At 36.6% G+C, this 16,118-nt stretch overlaps 1 protein-coding gene across 8 annotated transcripts in view; it reads right to left on the bottom strand.

Moving 5' to 3' along the window:
* Positions 1 to 1,245: 1,245 nt before the first annotated feature.
* LOC150103183 (uncharacterized) overlaps positions 1,246 to 16,118 on the bottom strand; it is a 167,124-nt gene continuing 152,251 nt past the window's right edge. For all 8 annotated transcript variants that reach the window (XM_090397558.1, XM_090397555.1, XM_090397556.1 and 5 more), the window contains one exon: positions 1,246 to 7,672. In XM_090397558.1, coding sequence (XP_090253684.1) covers positions 3,850 to 7,650 — 3,801 coding nt within the window. In that variant the 5' untranslated portion in view covers positions 7,651 to 7,672 and the 3' untranslated portion in view covers positions 1,246 to 3,849. The remainder of the gene's footprint in view (positions 7,673 to 16,118) is intronic.

The following is a 16,118-nucleotide window of genomic DNA, read 5'->3' on the forward strand; positions in this document are numbered from 1 at the left end:
GATATACAGAGAAACATTCTATTATATTTGATATTTAATTTCATTATGATACTAGAGAAAATAAGTAATATTCAAATAAAATTACATCAGGATGACAAACATGTGAAAGTAGAACGTTGTTTCATTTTTAATGCATCACTAGTTAATCCTTTGGAAACTTTTTATGTTGTCAAGGTATTACCCGAATACCACTGATAAGGAATTGGTATGTAATGGGCTAGATTCCAAATAAATGTTTTTTTATTATTATATTTTTCTTTTTAATGGCTTACTTACCCAAAAAAGGTTAATCTGCTTAATCCCCCCCCACACACACACAAATAAGCAAGGTAGTGGTGGTCTCATGCTTGTGCAATAAATCTACCTAGATTTTACAAACATTCATGATGCAGCAGGATTGAAATCCATAGCTTGTTAGTTGCAAAGTGGAAATGCTATTCACCTGGATAACCAGCCTGCCAAATGGATACTGTTTTTATACAGGCTGTTGATATTAGTCAAATCAGGGCCATAAAAATTATCTAGCTGTCTGAGTATTTCTGTTCTGATATAAGACATTAAGTTAGGGCTTACCAGAATCATTAAGTGTATCAAAATCTCCAAATGCCAGTGCACTTTATATGCATTTTTTTTTTTTTTAATCAGCAAGGGCTTAAGAATAGTTAAGGTGCAGAACAGGGGTTCCTGACCCTATGCCCGCGGGCACCATGGCACCTGTCGACCAATTTGTGTGTGTGCCTGCCGCTGTTCAACCGTGTGCCGTATAGTTTGAAATAATCACGCAACAATTCATGGCATGCTATATGACGCATGTGTTAATGACACATGACGAGTATTATACGCATACAATGTAAAGTAGATGTGCATTCGAAGTTGTTCATTCCAGTTTAAGAACTGGAATATCATCATATTCTCCTAATTATGAAGCACTGGCCAACTTACATATATATATTTAAATTTTTATATAATGTAAACTTTTAAGTAATAAAACATTTGATTATAATGTAAACTTTGTATGTATTCATTTAACAAAAGAATTCAAAAAATTAGCTTGAAAAAATAGATGGTGCCCGTCACCCTACCAGTATTTTAGAATGTGCTCTATGAAACAGAAAGGTTGGGAACCCCTGGTATAGAGGGAAGGGAAGGAAGTAAGATCTTAGGAAACATATTGCCATTTACTTGTGTTATGAAAGCGTAACAATGAGAAATAAAAGGTCCAAAAATAACTAAATACACAAGATGTAATATTACAAAATCTCACATTTATTATTTTATGATCATTTATTACAGATAAAAACTGGCCAAATTTATTCTCTTCTAAATAATTTTTTCTCCCACCTGAATGCAGAAATACTTTTCATCTCTCTCACTGTGCTAGTGCTAGTTTTACAGTTGTGTCATGAAACCATTTAATTTTATTGCAGATCAGCTGAATATGGGAGTTCAAAATATAGTAGACTGCTGTGTTTTGTTTCCAAAACTCCGATGCCATAAAGACTAAATGTAGATAAAATCAAAGTTTTTATCGTGTAAAAACTACTAATCAACACTTGGGCCAAAAAGCATAAATTGGGAATGAACAACACTGCCAATACAAATCAGTATGCATTAAACTTCCAAATAAAACCCCACCCCCTCCCATCTTAAATGACCAACTCTCTAAACTAGGAAGACCAAATCTTTGCTTCTGAATTACAATTATAAACCCATGTTTCATTGTAATCAAGACACATTTCAATAAACCCACCTAAGTTAAAGAAGTTGTGAAAGAAATTTTATGGATATCAGCACACTCCAAACTTTTCTGTCAGAATATACCAAACCAAATGTTACTTTTCATCAGCAATTTCAATTAACTGTTAAATTAATATTTAATAAATTTGAATCAAATCTTGATAAGAGAGAGAGTGAGAGAATGCTGTTTGTTCATTTTGAAGTAGAACATGAATCGTTTTCAGTACCTCCATTTTTGAAATGAGCATATCGTTCAAAAAAAGCAAAACATTCTTTAGCACAGTTTTCCATGCTGATTTTAATTTTTTAAAATTTTAGTTGTACCTTTGAAGCAAAATTTGATGCAGATTTACTGCATATTAAATTTTGCTTTCTTTTATTTTGTGCATTTTGAAAGTAGCAAGCATGACAAATGTTTACAGAACAAATTCTATGAACCGAATTAACAGCTTTCCTGGTACGTATGATTCTCACAGAGAGCAGAGACACATTCCACTATCATCAAGTCTTTATGTCATTAGATATAAAAAACATTTATATCTTTAATTAACTACTAACAGAAATTTGGTCAAGTAGTAAATTAATGTTCGCAAAACAAAACAATACTTTGAAACTTTTAAGATTCACTTGAAAAAACACTTTTAAAAAATTTAAAAATTTTTAAAAAAAATCAAATTTTATCTTGGATTGATTCTCAACTAACTGAAGAAAAATTCTGTTCAACTTCACATGTATTTAAGCATTATCCTATCCTGCCACCTTAATAAATAATACTATAGTGGTATACAAGGTGATTATAAATTATATTTTGCACTCTACCACATTTTACAATATATATGTAATAAATGTTTAAAAAAATTGTTCTTAATTGGTGTAAATTTTTCTAATTAGTTTTTAATTTTTTTTTTGTAATAAATATTTTCAGTGCAAGGATCTGGATTGAAATTTCTTGTTTGGCTGTGCATGCTAAATTGTCATATCTGACTTGTCACATAAACCGCAATGGGCAGTTTGATCTCAGAGGCTTTGGATTAGCAATATAATAAATAATATTTTTGAATGAAGTTTTTACACAAACAGGTTGTAGACTAAAGATATATACGTTCATGTTTTAGAAAATCACTGGAAATTAAATAATGAATTAAGGAGGGATACATCCCTTACTTTTATTTAACAAAATTTTAAATCATACAATAATTGGTGATTATCTATTTTTGAAAAAATAAAAAAATGAAGACTGAAGAAAAAGAAGTGGTAACAATTACCAATCACCTAGATAATCATTTCCCACATCTACTGTTAACCAAGAAATTTCACCTGAGGAGCAGTTCTTGAAAATCTGCAATGGACTTATCTCTAGTGTGTAAGATGCTCTGCTCATGCTGAGAATATCTTTTGTGTTTCTTTTATTTTAGAAGACATCAAAAGTCACTGGGATTCTTGTTCTGAAGATTAAACACCGTACTTTTCCAAGTCACTTCACACCTCCAAAAATCATCTACCATCCAAGTATTGTATAAGACTGAGAATACATTTGGCAGTACTAAAATCCTGTCCAACCTCATTCTCTATTCACAAACTACTCTCCCCCCCCCTCTCTCTACTAAATGTTGCACACCATATTACTGTTGCTATCTGCATGGTGATTTGTGGCAGTGTTGTCACTAGTTTTTCTCTGAACTCTCACAAATATCAAAGTATAGATTAAATGAAATGCAAAGAAAATGATTCGTGAAATAACTATTTAATATTATTGACATAATTAAAAATCAAAATTTTATTTTTTTATTACACAAAGGTACATTTTTCTAACTGAAAGTATGTACTAAAAATTATACTGAATGCAATCAGTCATACCAACAAAAACATGTGTAATTGATATCTAAAAACTACACACTTATGATCTGTACATGTTTTAATGGTTACCAGTAGAAACAATCATGAGATGTTCTCATTCTTGTACTGCATGTGTTCATTGATGAATCAGTGAATATTATTTTCAGTACTGGTGCAAGTCATACAATGTGACCACAATGAAGAATGATACATTACAAATTGAATGAATTTTCTAACAATGAAAAATGGCAGACTTAAGTCTTTGCAACAATAAAATTAAACAGGACACATAGAAATTGGTCTACCCAATAGGGGCTTCATATTAAGTTCTTTAAGAGCTTTTTGTGCATCTTCTGTTGTTTTAAATGCTGCTCTGGCTTCACCAGTTGGCTGTCCTTTTTCATTATATTTTCTAATAAGATTTTCTTTGGTAAGTCCGAACATTGAGAAAAAGTCTAGCAACTCTTCTAGTCCTGCATTAAAATGAACATTATTTAGAGCAACAACACAACCTGGCTTACCAAATTTATCTGGTCCTATATCAAGTGGCATAGGACCACGTGATCGGTCAGGTGGTGGTGGTGCTCGGAATCGGGGTTGAAAGGGTCCTCTTGGTTGACGTTCATTGGAATTTGGGCGCATGGGTCTCATACCTGGTCCTAAAGGGGGTCTCATAAATCCACGAGGTCCATTACCTCTTGGTGGTAAATGGCGATTACTCATGGGGAGATCAAGCATTTCATCAGATATCCTATCTGACCGACGATCAGTATCCATTAAAGGCCTACCAGAATCATGAAGAGACGGATCACGCAGCATTCTGGCATCATCTGTATCCATAGGTTCAAGCATTCTGTCTGGTAGATCAATCAAACCTCTTCCTTTATCAGGAGGATCCATTAGTGGACGCCTTAAGCTACGATCATCATCTGGAGGATTATCTAACAGTGGTGGCACCCCAGGTGCATTCTGAGGACCTCCTAAGATGTCCACCATTTCCCAATAAGAAATTGGAGAAACACTAATTGGTACATCTCCTAAAAACTGACCATTTTTCTTAAGGGCACACTCAAATTCTTGGGGATTTGAAAATTCTGCAAAAGCATCACCTGATGGCATTTTATTTGGACCTAACATAACATGAATAGCACGAGGGACAACACCTCCATCAGCAAAAAAATCAGCAATATCACGATCATGAACTGCCAGAGGTAAATCCCTAAGTGATACACACAGGGGTGGCCTTCCACCACCAGGCATACGTGATGGAGAAGGCATCATATCAAGTGGTGCACGACCACTGCTTGGAGGTGGAAGGAACTCTTTTTGTGACAAGCGATCACGTGCACCATCAGGTGGGGTTGGGGCTAAATTTCTACGAGCTGCTATTAACATATCTTTGCTTGCAACTGATATTTCAATATACCTATGGCCGATCATATTACCATTCATACCCATTGCAGAATGAAAATCTTCTGGACTACCAAATTCAACAAAACCTGTTCCAAGAGCTCTGCCAGTATGATCATAATCAATAAATACATCTAAGATACCTAATCCATCAAAAAAGTGTATAACATCTTCTTCCTTGCAGGAGTATGGTAAACCTTTCAGAAGAATACACAAATCTTCTTCACGAGGTTTGAACATTCTTGTATAATGAGGAAGTGGTGGTGGGGGTTTTCTAGAGTTGGTCATTGCAACACTGTCAAAAGCACTATCTGGGCACCAAAGCACTTCAACACAACTGTTTCCCATATATTGCATGTTCCTCTTATGGGCACTCATTACATCCCGTTCATTAGTAAATTTAACATAGCCAATACCTGTTGGCTGACCATGTTCATCATAAACAAATTTTACTCCATCAGGGGCAATGCTATAGCCACGGAAAAATTGTCTGATGCTATTTGTATTACAGTCATAAGGAAGACCTCTAAGTTCAACACAAAGACTAGGGGGTCCTCTAGAGGCTGGTCCAGGCAGTTCTTCCCTATCTAAGAGTGGACCAGATCTTCGTGGTCCTCCAATTAATGGCTCTCTTCCTCTTGGTGGCAAATCATCCATTGCATAACTATGTCCCCTTATATCTGAGGGGCCATGGCCTCTCATATCTGATCTTTGACTGGAAGTAAAAGATCTATCAAAACTTTCTGGACCACCAGATCTGCTAGATGATAACATTCTTCGTTTTTCAGGAATTGGAGCATCAAAAGTGGGTCCAAACTGATCTCTTTCATCAATTCCAAAAGGAACTTTTGGGGGAATATTTCTTTCTGGAGGCATTTTGGGAACATCTCTCATACGTTCTTCTGGGATTGGTGGAGCATAGCGATCTGGAACATCACTTAGTGGAGGAGCTAACAGCGTTCTTCTGCCTTCATCCCAAGGTCCTCTTTCACTCTGCGAAGGGGGAATGTCTCTTGGCCATGGTGGGTTAGTTCCCAGTGCTGACATTCTTGAATCTCTTCCAGATTTAGGTAGATCTTCAGGAATAAAAGGATCACCTGGCATACCCATTGGCCGTTTACTATACTGTGACTGTGAGCCCATGGACTGACTTGAAGAAATATGTCCTTTATCGAATGATGTTGGAGAATTTCTAAGCGGGTTTGCTGATGGTCCTCGTTTGTCATATGGTCCACCTAAACTCATAGGTTGGCTTGACATCTGTGCCCTTTTGTCATATGGAGTAGACATATTGCCACTTGGAAAGTTTTGAGAAAGAGATGACTTCTCATACTGAGATGAAAGAGGAGCAGGTTGAGAACTTGGTGTTGCTCTTTTATCAAAGAGGTGAGGCATTGGTGGAAGCATATTTTGTTGCCCACTTGGTTTAGAACGGCTTCCAAATGGACTCACTGAGCTCTCTGCTTGTCCTGCATCCATTGTTCTCTTGTCAAAATTCGACAGTGAACTACCACTTTCTGTATTCATACCTCTTTTCTCAAATGGACGCAAATGTTCACCAGCTTGATTTGTTGGCCCATGCTTGTTATCAAAACTGGATGGTGGGTGACCCATCTGAGATGCTGGCATCTGCCTATCATCAAAAGGTCCAGGAAAGCCACCATCAGCAGGCATTCCTCTATCATAGGGAGGTTGCTGAAAATTATTTGGAGTAGGAAATCCTCTAGGATCAAAATGGCCTGTTGAGAGATTATCCTGGGGTGGCATTCCCCTGGATCCAAACTGTGACTGTCCAGCCTGGTTAGGAGGCAGAGGATCTAAATATGGTGGTTGGCTGCTGCTTTGGCTTGGCACTGTACGGCTTGATTCAAAACCCACACCTTGACCAGATGGTGTTGGTCGTGCATCAAAATGACTTCCAGGAGCTCCAGGTGTGTGTACTGATCTAGGATCGGGATGTGGTCCTTGGGCAGGGCCTCTAGAATTAAATGGCAAATTCATGTCACCATTTGGTACAGCTTGTCGTCTCTGGTCCTGTCCAATATTCCGAGGTGTAGATTCCTTTGAATTTTTGTTCCGTTCATCTCTAGAGCGAGACGATTCATCAGTTCGCCGTTCATCTCGCTTGGAACGTTCACTGCGTCTATCAGTATCTCTGTCACGATCACGATCGCGGTCCCTGGATCGGCGTGTTGGGCTTCTACTTCGGCTTCTGCTCCGATCCCATTTGGATCGTCTGTTTCTTTCCCTGCTATTGCTATTGGTGCCAGATGGGGACTTTTCTTTTTCCCTACGTCTAGGGGGACTTGTTCCTTTCTCAGGTACTTTACGTCTATCACTATCAGTTGCAGCAGCTTTAACAGTTGGAGAAGAACTAGCAGAAGCCTGTACCACTGGATTCTGATTTCGTGCCTGTTCTATTACACGTTGCATCTCAGTTCTGCTGCTTAGCAACAGTTTAATACGAACCTCTTTAATTTTACCTCCATCCCTTTCCATAGCTTGTCTAGCATCTTCATCTGAACTGAAAGCAATAAAGGCATCTCCTTTTTCTCCACCAACAATATGAACACCACCTTCAGGAATACCAAGTCCTGAGAAGTATCGTCTAATGTCTACAGAGTTTGCAATCCATGGAAGATTCTGAAGTCGAATAATGATCGACATATTGGCTATTAACAGAACAACCCTGAAATAAGATGGAACAATTTAGTAAAACTCTCAGTTCGATAGCTCTGAATAGTATACATACATTTCTTACAATAAACATTTCAATTACTTAAAAAAGAAACTATTAATTTTCTAAAGCAATATGTATTTTTTTTTAAAATTTCTGTATGAATGAATGAATTTCTCTAGGAAAAATACTGCCTTCTCTATATGAGACACACTTTCAAGCTGATGCCCTTTGACTCTTCATCCTAGATGTGAATTTGGAGTCTAAAATGGTTGAGATTTCAAAAAACTTGGCTTGTTATATACAGTAATACCCCGACTTATGTGAATCTGGAGTTACGCAGTTTCTTATATGTACGTATTCCCCTGCTTCACACCTCACCACTAGTCATATCTTTTAGGCGCCGGCAGCATTCGCCAGTGTCGCACATGTTGTGAACAAGCACTGACATGTTTCGTGCGGTCTCCATTCATACACGATTTTTATAGTCTACAAACCTTGCAATTGTTTAATTCTTGATAAAAATTTTATCACATAAAAAATAATAATGTCGTCCAAAAGAAGCAAGTCATTCAAGCATAATTCGTAAACGTCATGGGAATATTGGTGAGATGGAAACGATGCTTAAATTAAGGTGTGATAATCAAGTGAGAGTAAAAAATTGTCCAGTTGATCAAACGACAATATGTAGCCAAGCCAAGCTGATTTTTGAGATGCTAAAAATAGAAGCTGGAGAACCAAAGAAGAAAATTTCGTGGCCAGTAATGGTTGGTTCAACCGATTTAAAAATCGCTGTAACTGGCACAGCATCGCGGAGAGGCGGTAAGCGCTGATAAAGAGACTGTCTTCTTTTCCTGAGACACTTAAGGCTATCATTGAGGAAGGTAGCTACAGCAGTCAAACCATATTTAATGTAGACGAGACTGGCTTGTTCTGGAAAAAGATGCCTAAGAGAACTTTCATCACATGTGAAAATAAAACATTTCCTGGCTTTAAGGCTTCCAAAGACCGGTTGACAGTAATGCTTGGTGGAAATGCAGCTGGTGATTGCAAGTTAAAACCTCTCTTAATCTTAATTTATCGCTCCGAAAATTCAAGAGCTCTAAAAAAAAAATCTAAAGCTTGGGTGACAGCTTCTATTTTTGAAGAGTGGTTTGGTCACCACTTCATACCTGAAGTCGAATGTTATTGCCAGTTTAAAAAAATCCCGTTTAAAGTTATGCTCATTATTGATAATGCACCTGGTCACCCTTCTGCAACTTTAATTGATTTTGATCCATGCGTAAAAGTTGTTTTCTTGCCTCCAAATACAACCAACTTACTTCAACCGATGGACCAAGGAGTTATCAAAACATTCAAAGCGTACTACACACAGCATTCGTTTGCAAGTGAATGAAGCTATGGAGCAAAATGAGCAACTGTCTGTTAAAGAGTTTTGGAAACAGTTTAATGTTTTAGATGCTGTGATTATCGGAGATTCTTGGGGTGAAATTTCTCAAAAAAACCTTGAATGGTGTCTGGAAAAAACTTTGTCCATCCTTTTTAAATGCAAAACGGAAATTACCAGAAACTGATCAAGTTGCTGAGGCAATAGACGAAGTTGTCAACCAGGCAATTTGATTTAGAAGTCGACAGTGAAGATGTGAGCGAGCTGTTAGACTCATATAACGGGCTTACAATTAACGAGCTCATAGAGATGCGTGAGCAAAGCGCTACTGAAGAGACCGAAACCTCAGATTCAGTTCTACCAGAAAAGCACATGACAATTGCAAAATTAACAGAAGGTCTCAGCTTAATTAAGAAAGGTTTACAGATTTTAGAGGACACAGATTCTAACAAGGAACGAATTGTAGCCACAAGGCAAGGAATAAAAAAATCATTGGACTTGCTATGAAGAAATTTTGCACGTCAAGAAAAAGACATTATGCCGTCAGACGAATCTATTAGATTTTATGAAACCATCGACATCGAAATAACTTTCTTTTTTTTATGTATGAAAAACTACAATTATGATTATACAGTATTTCTTAAAAAAATGTGTTTTTGTAAACCTTTGGTCCCAATTAACTAATATTTTGTATGTTTGTATATATAAATTACATGCAAAATTATACCTGAGTTAAGTGAATTCGACGTACGTGCTTTTTGTTGGTCCCACCTACCGTGTAACTTCAGGGTTTTACTGTATATGAAAATTCTGTAAGTGGAGGGTGTTACCAAGCTCACAATATGCAATTTTGATTGAGCAAACTATAATGTTTTTCATGAGTGATAAGACATTTTCATATACAGTTGACTCTCACTACAGCAAACTTGTAGGGCCTACAGGAATACCTTCTTATAGTGAATATCTTTTAGCACAGCATTGTACTGAAGGGTGGCTGGGACTTTTCAGTAGTTTGTTATAGCAAGCAAGTTTGTTACGGTGGTGTTGCTATAGTGAGAGAGAGTCAACTGCATGTCAGCCAAGGATACAATACAAGGGTTAATACCCAATCAATGAAGTTCTATACATACAGAAGAAAAACTCTTTCTTCAAATGTTTCTTTCTTATTAATATCCATTTACGAAAAGTCATATGTGGAACTACAAGCAAGCAATTATGAAAAACTTCAGAAGTGGCTGTGCAGCACACACCATCAGAAATTGCAAGGAATAACATCAAGTACTGCTTGGAAAATGATCAGTGATGTATGAAAGAAACCGTATCGATCTATATATTCAGAGTCAGGAAAATAATCCAAGTGGTTTAAATGGAGGTGTTGCATCATTATGGCAAGAAATGCCATGGAAGGAATCTAATGAGATATATGCTAATCAAGCTCACACACAACACAAAGCACAGATAAGAGTGACTAGCATGCCAATGAAGGCAATTCAAATTGAGAGGAAAATGGCTGTGTAGGCCAAAAGAAAAATCAAGAGTTCTTTCACTATGTGGCAAGTACACTAGGAATGATTAGAGACCCATTGCTATCTCAGGAGTAGTGATTAAGACCAGAATTCAGGAATGGGCGGATAGAAATCATAATACTCAGTGGTACAAAGCATTGGATTTTTTAAAGTCTTGTCTTAGTAATTTATTCACTTTCTATAAAGATGTAACAGTTGACTTGGATATGACCTGGAACCTCTAGAAAGAAAACTCCTGAAAGAAATTACTGAAGCTAGGGATCTCTGTGTATGTGTGTGGTTCCCATCCACGAAACATTATTATAAACATATTGTATACATTTTCTACCATTGTGGGCTAAGGGTTTTTTTTTTTTGTCCTTTATCAATTTTATTTTTTTTGTAATTTTTTTAAATTTATTTTTTTTACATAGTACAAAAACCCTGCTCTAGAAACTTAACATTGAACCTTTATAAGCCACTTCAGGATTCCAATAAGTGAGCCAATGGTCTCAAGCTGGGCAATGAAATTCATCTCCCACTTAAAGATAATCACAAAAATCCATTTCCATGGCAGGATTTGAACCTGTTGGGTGGAGAGTGGGTATGCTAACCACTCAGTCAACCAATTAACAGGCAAAATATCCCAATGTCAAAAAATACACTAAAAATACTAAGGAAGATATTATCCCTCTTTATAAAGCTTGTTTTTTTTTTTTTTTTTAATATCAATTCCACACATGAAAAGTTCCAAAATCTATAGTGATTAGTGTCAAGTATAAGCAAGAATATGTAGATGTGGGATGCTACCCATAAAAGTACTTCTAGAAGTGGTGTAAGGAGAAAAAAACAAACAAACAAAAAAGAAGGTATGTCTATGAGGGCCATCAATTAACTGACTACCCTCTTCTGGATAGAATATAATGTACTTTACAGGAGGTTTTAAGTGTACCACCTCCAAATGTGAGATCAGCATTCCAAGGTTGGGTAGATTTGTATAATTTTAGTAGTTCCACATGTGGGAAGTAGTGTCTTGGTTGGAAAAGGCACTTTTTTTTTTTTTTTTTTTTTTTTTAATTGGAGGGTGAATATATTGTGGATGTCATGTGTGTATGTGAGGAAAATGATGTGTAAGTCAGTCCAAGAAGAGAATTCTTGTTTGGCAATTTGAATATTATCCAAAGTAATGGAATGTAACCACATCCAGATTACTGATATTTGGTTGACTGGATTTCTTGGACATGAAGAAGTGGTGATGAGAAGAAATTAAATATTTATGGGTTACAAAAACTGTTTTCGAAGAGAGGGAATACAATAAAAACAAAACTATTAAAGGACTTTGCATTGTAAATTACAGTTAATGTAGTCTCCTACAAATGAGCCTTGGGAGATGTCCAGTTGATAATAATAAAGTGAATACATGATTGCACAATTATTTATATAAAAATTGGCTAAGCTAACTCTACTGCAGTTAAAAAGGTATATTTATATTCTTGGGCAGGATTCAAGTCCAGGTGTTTGAATTCCTACATTTTGACAATTGCCCATAACAACTATCAAAATGTGTCTGTGCAAAATAATATATGCAATCTTTAAATGAATACTGTAAATGTATATACAATATACATTTATTTTTAATAAAAATTGCTTCCTTTAAAGATTAACTCAAGATAACAGAAATTATTTCATCATCATCAAATTCCTGAAATGTACCCTCAAGTGGTGTACAGGATGACAGTACTACATGAAAAAATTACATCATTACTAACTTCCTATCTACAATTTTCCTCCAAATCAGTCTGTTACTTGTCAAGACTCCAACATTATCAGATCTTATATTTTTATCGTCTAAGGTACTTTGTACCGTATCAATCCACCTATATCTTGGTCTTCCTCTGGGTCATTTTCCTGCCAACCTGGCAGAGAACACTTGTTTTGCTAATCTTTCCTCTCGCATTCTATTTAAGTGACCATACCACCTATGATTAGCTCTGCTAACGCATTCCTGGATGCTGACAATGTCAAGTTCTTTCCTAATACTCTCATTTTTAATATGATATTGCCATTGATGCCATCTGTTCACGCCTCTAATCTTTCTCAGGACTCTCATATCTGCGGTCTCTAGTCTTTGGTCAAGTATTTTACTTCTGACCCAGCTCTCAGATCCATAAGTTAAAACTGGTTTGAACACTGTCTTGTATACAGCTAATTTAGTGTTCTGACTAATTTCTCTCTTATTCCATATGAATTTATTCAATTGACTTCCCACCATAAGCTTTGCTGATTCTGTTGTCTATTTCTATATTTAATTTACCATCATCAACATCATCATCATCATCAAATTCCTGCCATGTACCCTCAAGGGGTGTACAGGATATGATAGTACTACATGAAAAAAAAAAAATTACATCATTATTAATTTCCTATCTACAATTTTCCTCCAAATCAGCCTGTTACTTGTCATCACTCCAACATTATCAGATCTTATATTTCTATCGTCTAAGGCACTTTGTACCGTATCAATCCACCTATATCTTGGTCTTCCTCTGGGTCGTTTTGCTGCCAACCTGGCAGAGAACACTTGTTTTGCTAATCTTTCCTTGCCCATTCTGTTTAAGTGACCATACCACCTGAGATTAGCTCTGCTAACGCATTCCTGGATGCTGACAATGCCAAGTTCTTTCCAAATATCCTCGTTTTTAATATGATACTGCCATTGATGCCATCTGTTCACGCCTATAATCTTTCTCAGGACTCTCATATCTGCGGTCTCTAGTCTTTGGTCAAGTGTTTTACTTCTGACCCAACTCTCAGATCCATAAGTTAAGACTAGTTTGAACACTGTCTTGTATACAGCTAATTTAGTGTTCCGACTAATTTCACTCTTATTCCATATGAATTTATTCAATTGACTTCCTACCATACCAGCTTTGTTGATTCTGTTATCTATTTCCATATTTAATTTACCATCTTCAGTAAAAATCGTGCTTAAGTAGCTGAAATGTTTTCTTGTTCCACAGGTTCCCCGTTCACAACACAGTTGACATTTTCAACAATTCTACCTATTTTCATTGTCTTTGTCTTTTTAATGCTCACCTTCATACCATATCTATTACAACAGCTGTTCAATTTAGTCAGAGAATCTTGCAGACTTGTAGCGGATTTATTTAGAAGTATAACATCATCTGCATAAAGCAAAGAGCTGACATTAACATCTCCAATTTTGATATCATGTTTAATACCACTTTCCTTCATAATGTGATCCATATAGATAATGAATAACAGAGGGGATAATGTACATCCTTGTCTCACACCAGATTTAACATTAAACCATCTCCCTGTACTTCCTTCAATTCTAACTGCTGACTTACAACTCAAATAAAGACTAAGTATTGCTTGATATAATGCCCCATTGACACCATATAACTGCAGCATATTGAATAGCTTCTCTCTTGGCACCTTGTCATATGCCTTTTCCAGATCGACAAAACTTAAATACAGATCTTTGTTATATTCCCATGCTTTCTCGACTATTTGTCGTAAAGTGAAGATCTGATCCTGACAGCCTCTATTGGCCTGAATCCAGCTTGTTCTTCACCAAGCTTTTCTTCCACAATTCTTCTCAACCGTTTCTCAAGTATACTTGCATAGATCTTGCCAGGAACACTCAGTAGGGAAATACCTCTGTAATTCTCACATTCAGTTTTATTTCCCTTTTTATATATGGGTACTATGAGAGCTCTACTCCAATCATCGGGAATTCGTCCCTCTGTCCAGGCTTTCTGAACTATGCAGTGCAGCCACTGTAAGACATTTATACCACCATACTTCAGCATTTCTGGTCGAATATCATCTACTCCTGCTGCCTTTCCACATTTCAAGCCTTTGATGGCTTTTTCTACTTCAAGTATGGATATGTATTCCTGACTGCATGCCTGGTCAATGTCTTTTACCACTGTGCTGACATCACTGCTTGTTTCATTTAGCAGTTTTTCAAAGTAATTACTCCATACTTCAAGGATACTTTTTTCTCCTGTTTTCATGTCACCTTTATCATCTCTAACTCCTTTTACAGCACTCTTTCCTCCATGAGTGCTGTAAAAGCTTCTTCAACAACCTCCAGAATATTTTGCCACCTTCTTGATATTTATTTTCTATATTCTTGCCAAAGTCCTCCCACGACTTTTGTTTAGCTAGTTTTACACACTGTTTAGCTTTCTTACATTTGTCTCTGTATTCTGTAAGAGTAAATAAAAGCTGACTTATTTGCCAGGAACATTTGATATGCTTTCTTCTTTTCCTTCACTGCCTCTTTAACTTCCTGTGTCCACCAGAGAGTTCTGATTTTTTTATCCTTGCACACAACCTCACCACAAGCCTCTCTGGCAGAATCAATCAATGTTTTCTTCAGAGTTTGCCACTGAATCTCCAAGGTTTGATTCCTGTTCTCAAACTCTTTCATTTTCTTTTCAATAATCTTTCTGTATTTTAGTCTACAGTTCACATCTGAGAACTGCTCAACTTTTATTCACTTTAATACTTTCTTACATGTTATTCTTTTCAATATGAAATTCAATTTTATCCTGCTCAAGACTAAATAGTGATCACTTCCAATTTCAAATCCTCTGTACACTCTGGTGTCCTGCACCAGGGAGAAAACATTACTATCAACAATAACATAGTCAATGAGACTTTTCTTATTCCTAGCCTCTTCTCTCCATGTGAATTTGTGCACATTTTTATGTTGGAACATGGTGTTAGTAATAACCAGTCCATGTCCTGAGCAGAAATCCAACAGATATTTGCCATTATTATTAGCTTTGCTCTTTTCTCCAAATTTTCCCAAAATATTTTTGTATGTCTCACAATCATTTCCTACTCTGCTATTTAGATCCCCAACAAGGACCAACTTTTCCTTTTTCATTGTGTCAGTTGCTTTTTCTAAAGCGTCAAAAAATTCCTCCACTTCTACCTTAGTAGAACCTTCTGTGGGACCATAGGCACAAATAAGTCTCATTGTCCAGTTTCCCCATTCTCATATTTGCCCACATTACTCTACTTGAGACTGACTGCCATTCAAGAAGATTAGCCTCGTATTTTGTGTTGAATACTATGGCTACTCCTTCTTTTCCTTGATTGTCATTACCTGAATATAACATTTTGTATTTATTGCTCAGAAGGATCTCACCAGTTTTGGTCTTTTTTGTTTCAGTCACCCCTATTATGTCGATCTGGTACTTATCTAATTCCTCAGCTAGCTCCATTTCTTTGCCATTCAGGCTTCTTATGTTGATAGTACCGATCTTTAACTCTGGTGATGTTGAGTTGGGGTTTATTTTCAGATTTGTTCCAGTAGCTGACTTTTCGCTGTTCGCCCTGGTTCCCCGGCGAAAACAACGGGGGCCTTGTTTAACCGGGCGATGCCCCAGCCGGCATGAAATTTTGTCATGTTGTACCATCATTTTTTATTTTGGTTTAACCAATAAGAATACAATTTGGTCGGCTAAATCCCAAATTGCCAGCCCATCCTCGTTCGTTCAGTATCAAAGTAGATACCCAACAGGGT

This window comes from Typopeltis vanoorti, chromosome 9, assembly GCF_054136105.1.
Source record: "Typopeltis vanoorti isolate ZY-2024b chromosome 9, IOZ_Tvanoo_1.0, whole genome shotgun sequence".
Taxonomy (NCBI): domain Eukaryota; kingdom Metazoa; phylum Arthropoda; class Arachnida; order Uropygi; family Thelyphonidae; genus Typopeltis; species Typopeltis vanoorti.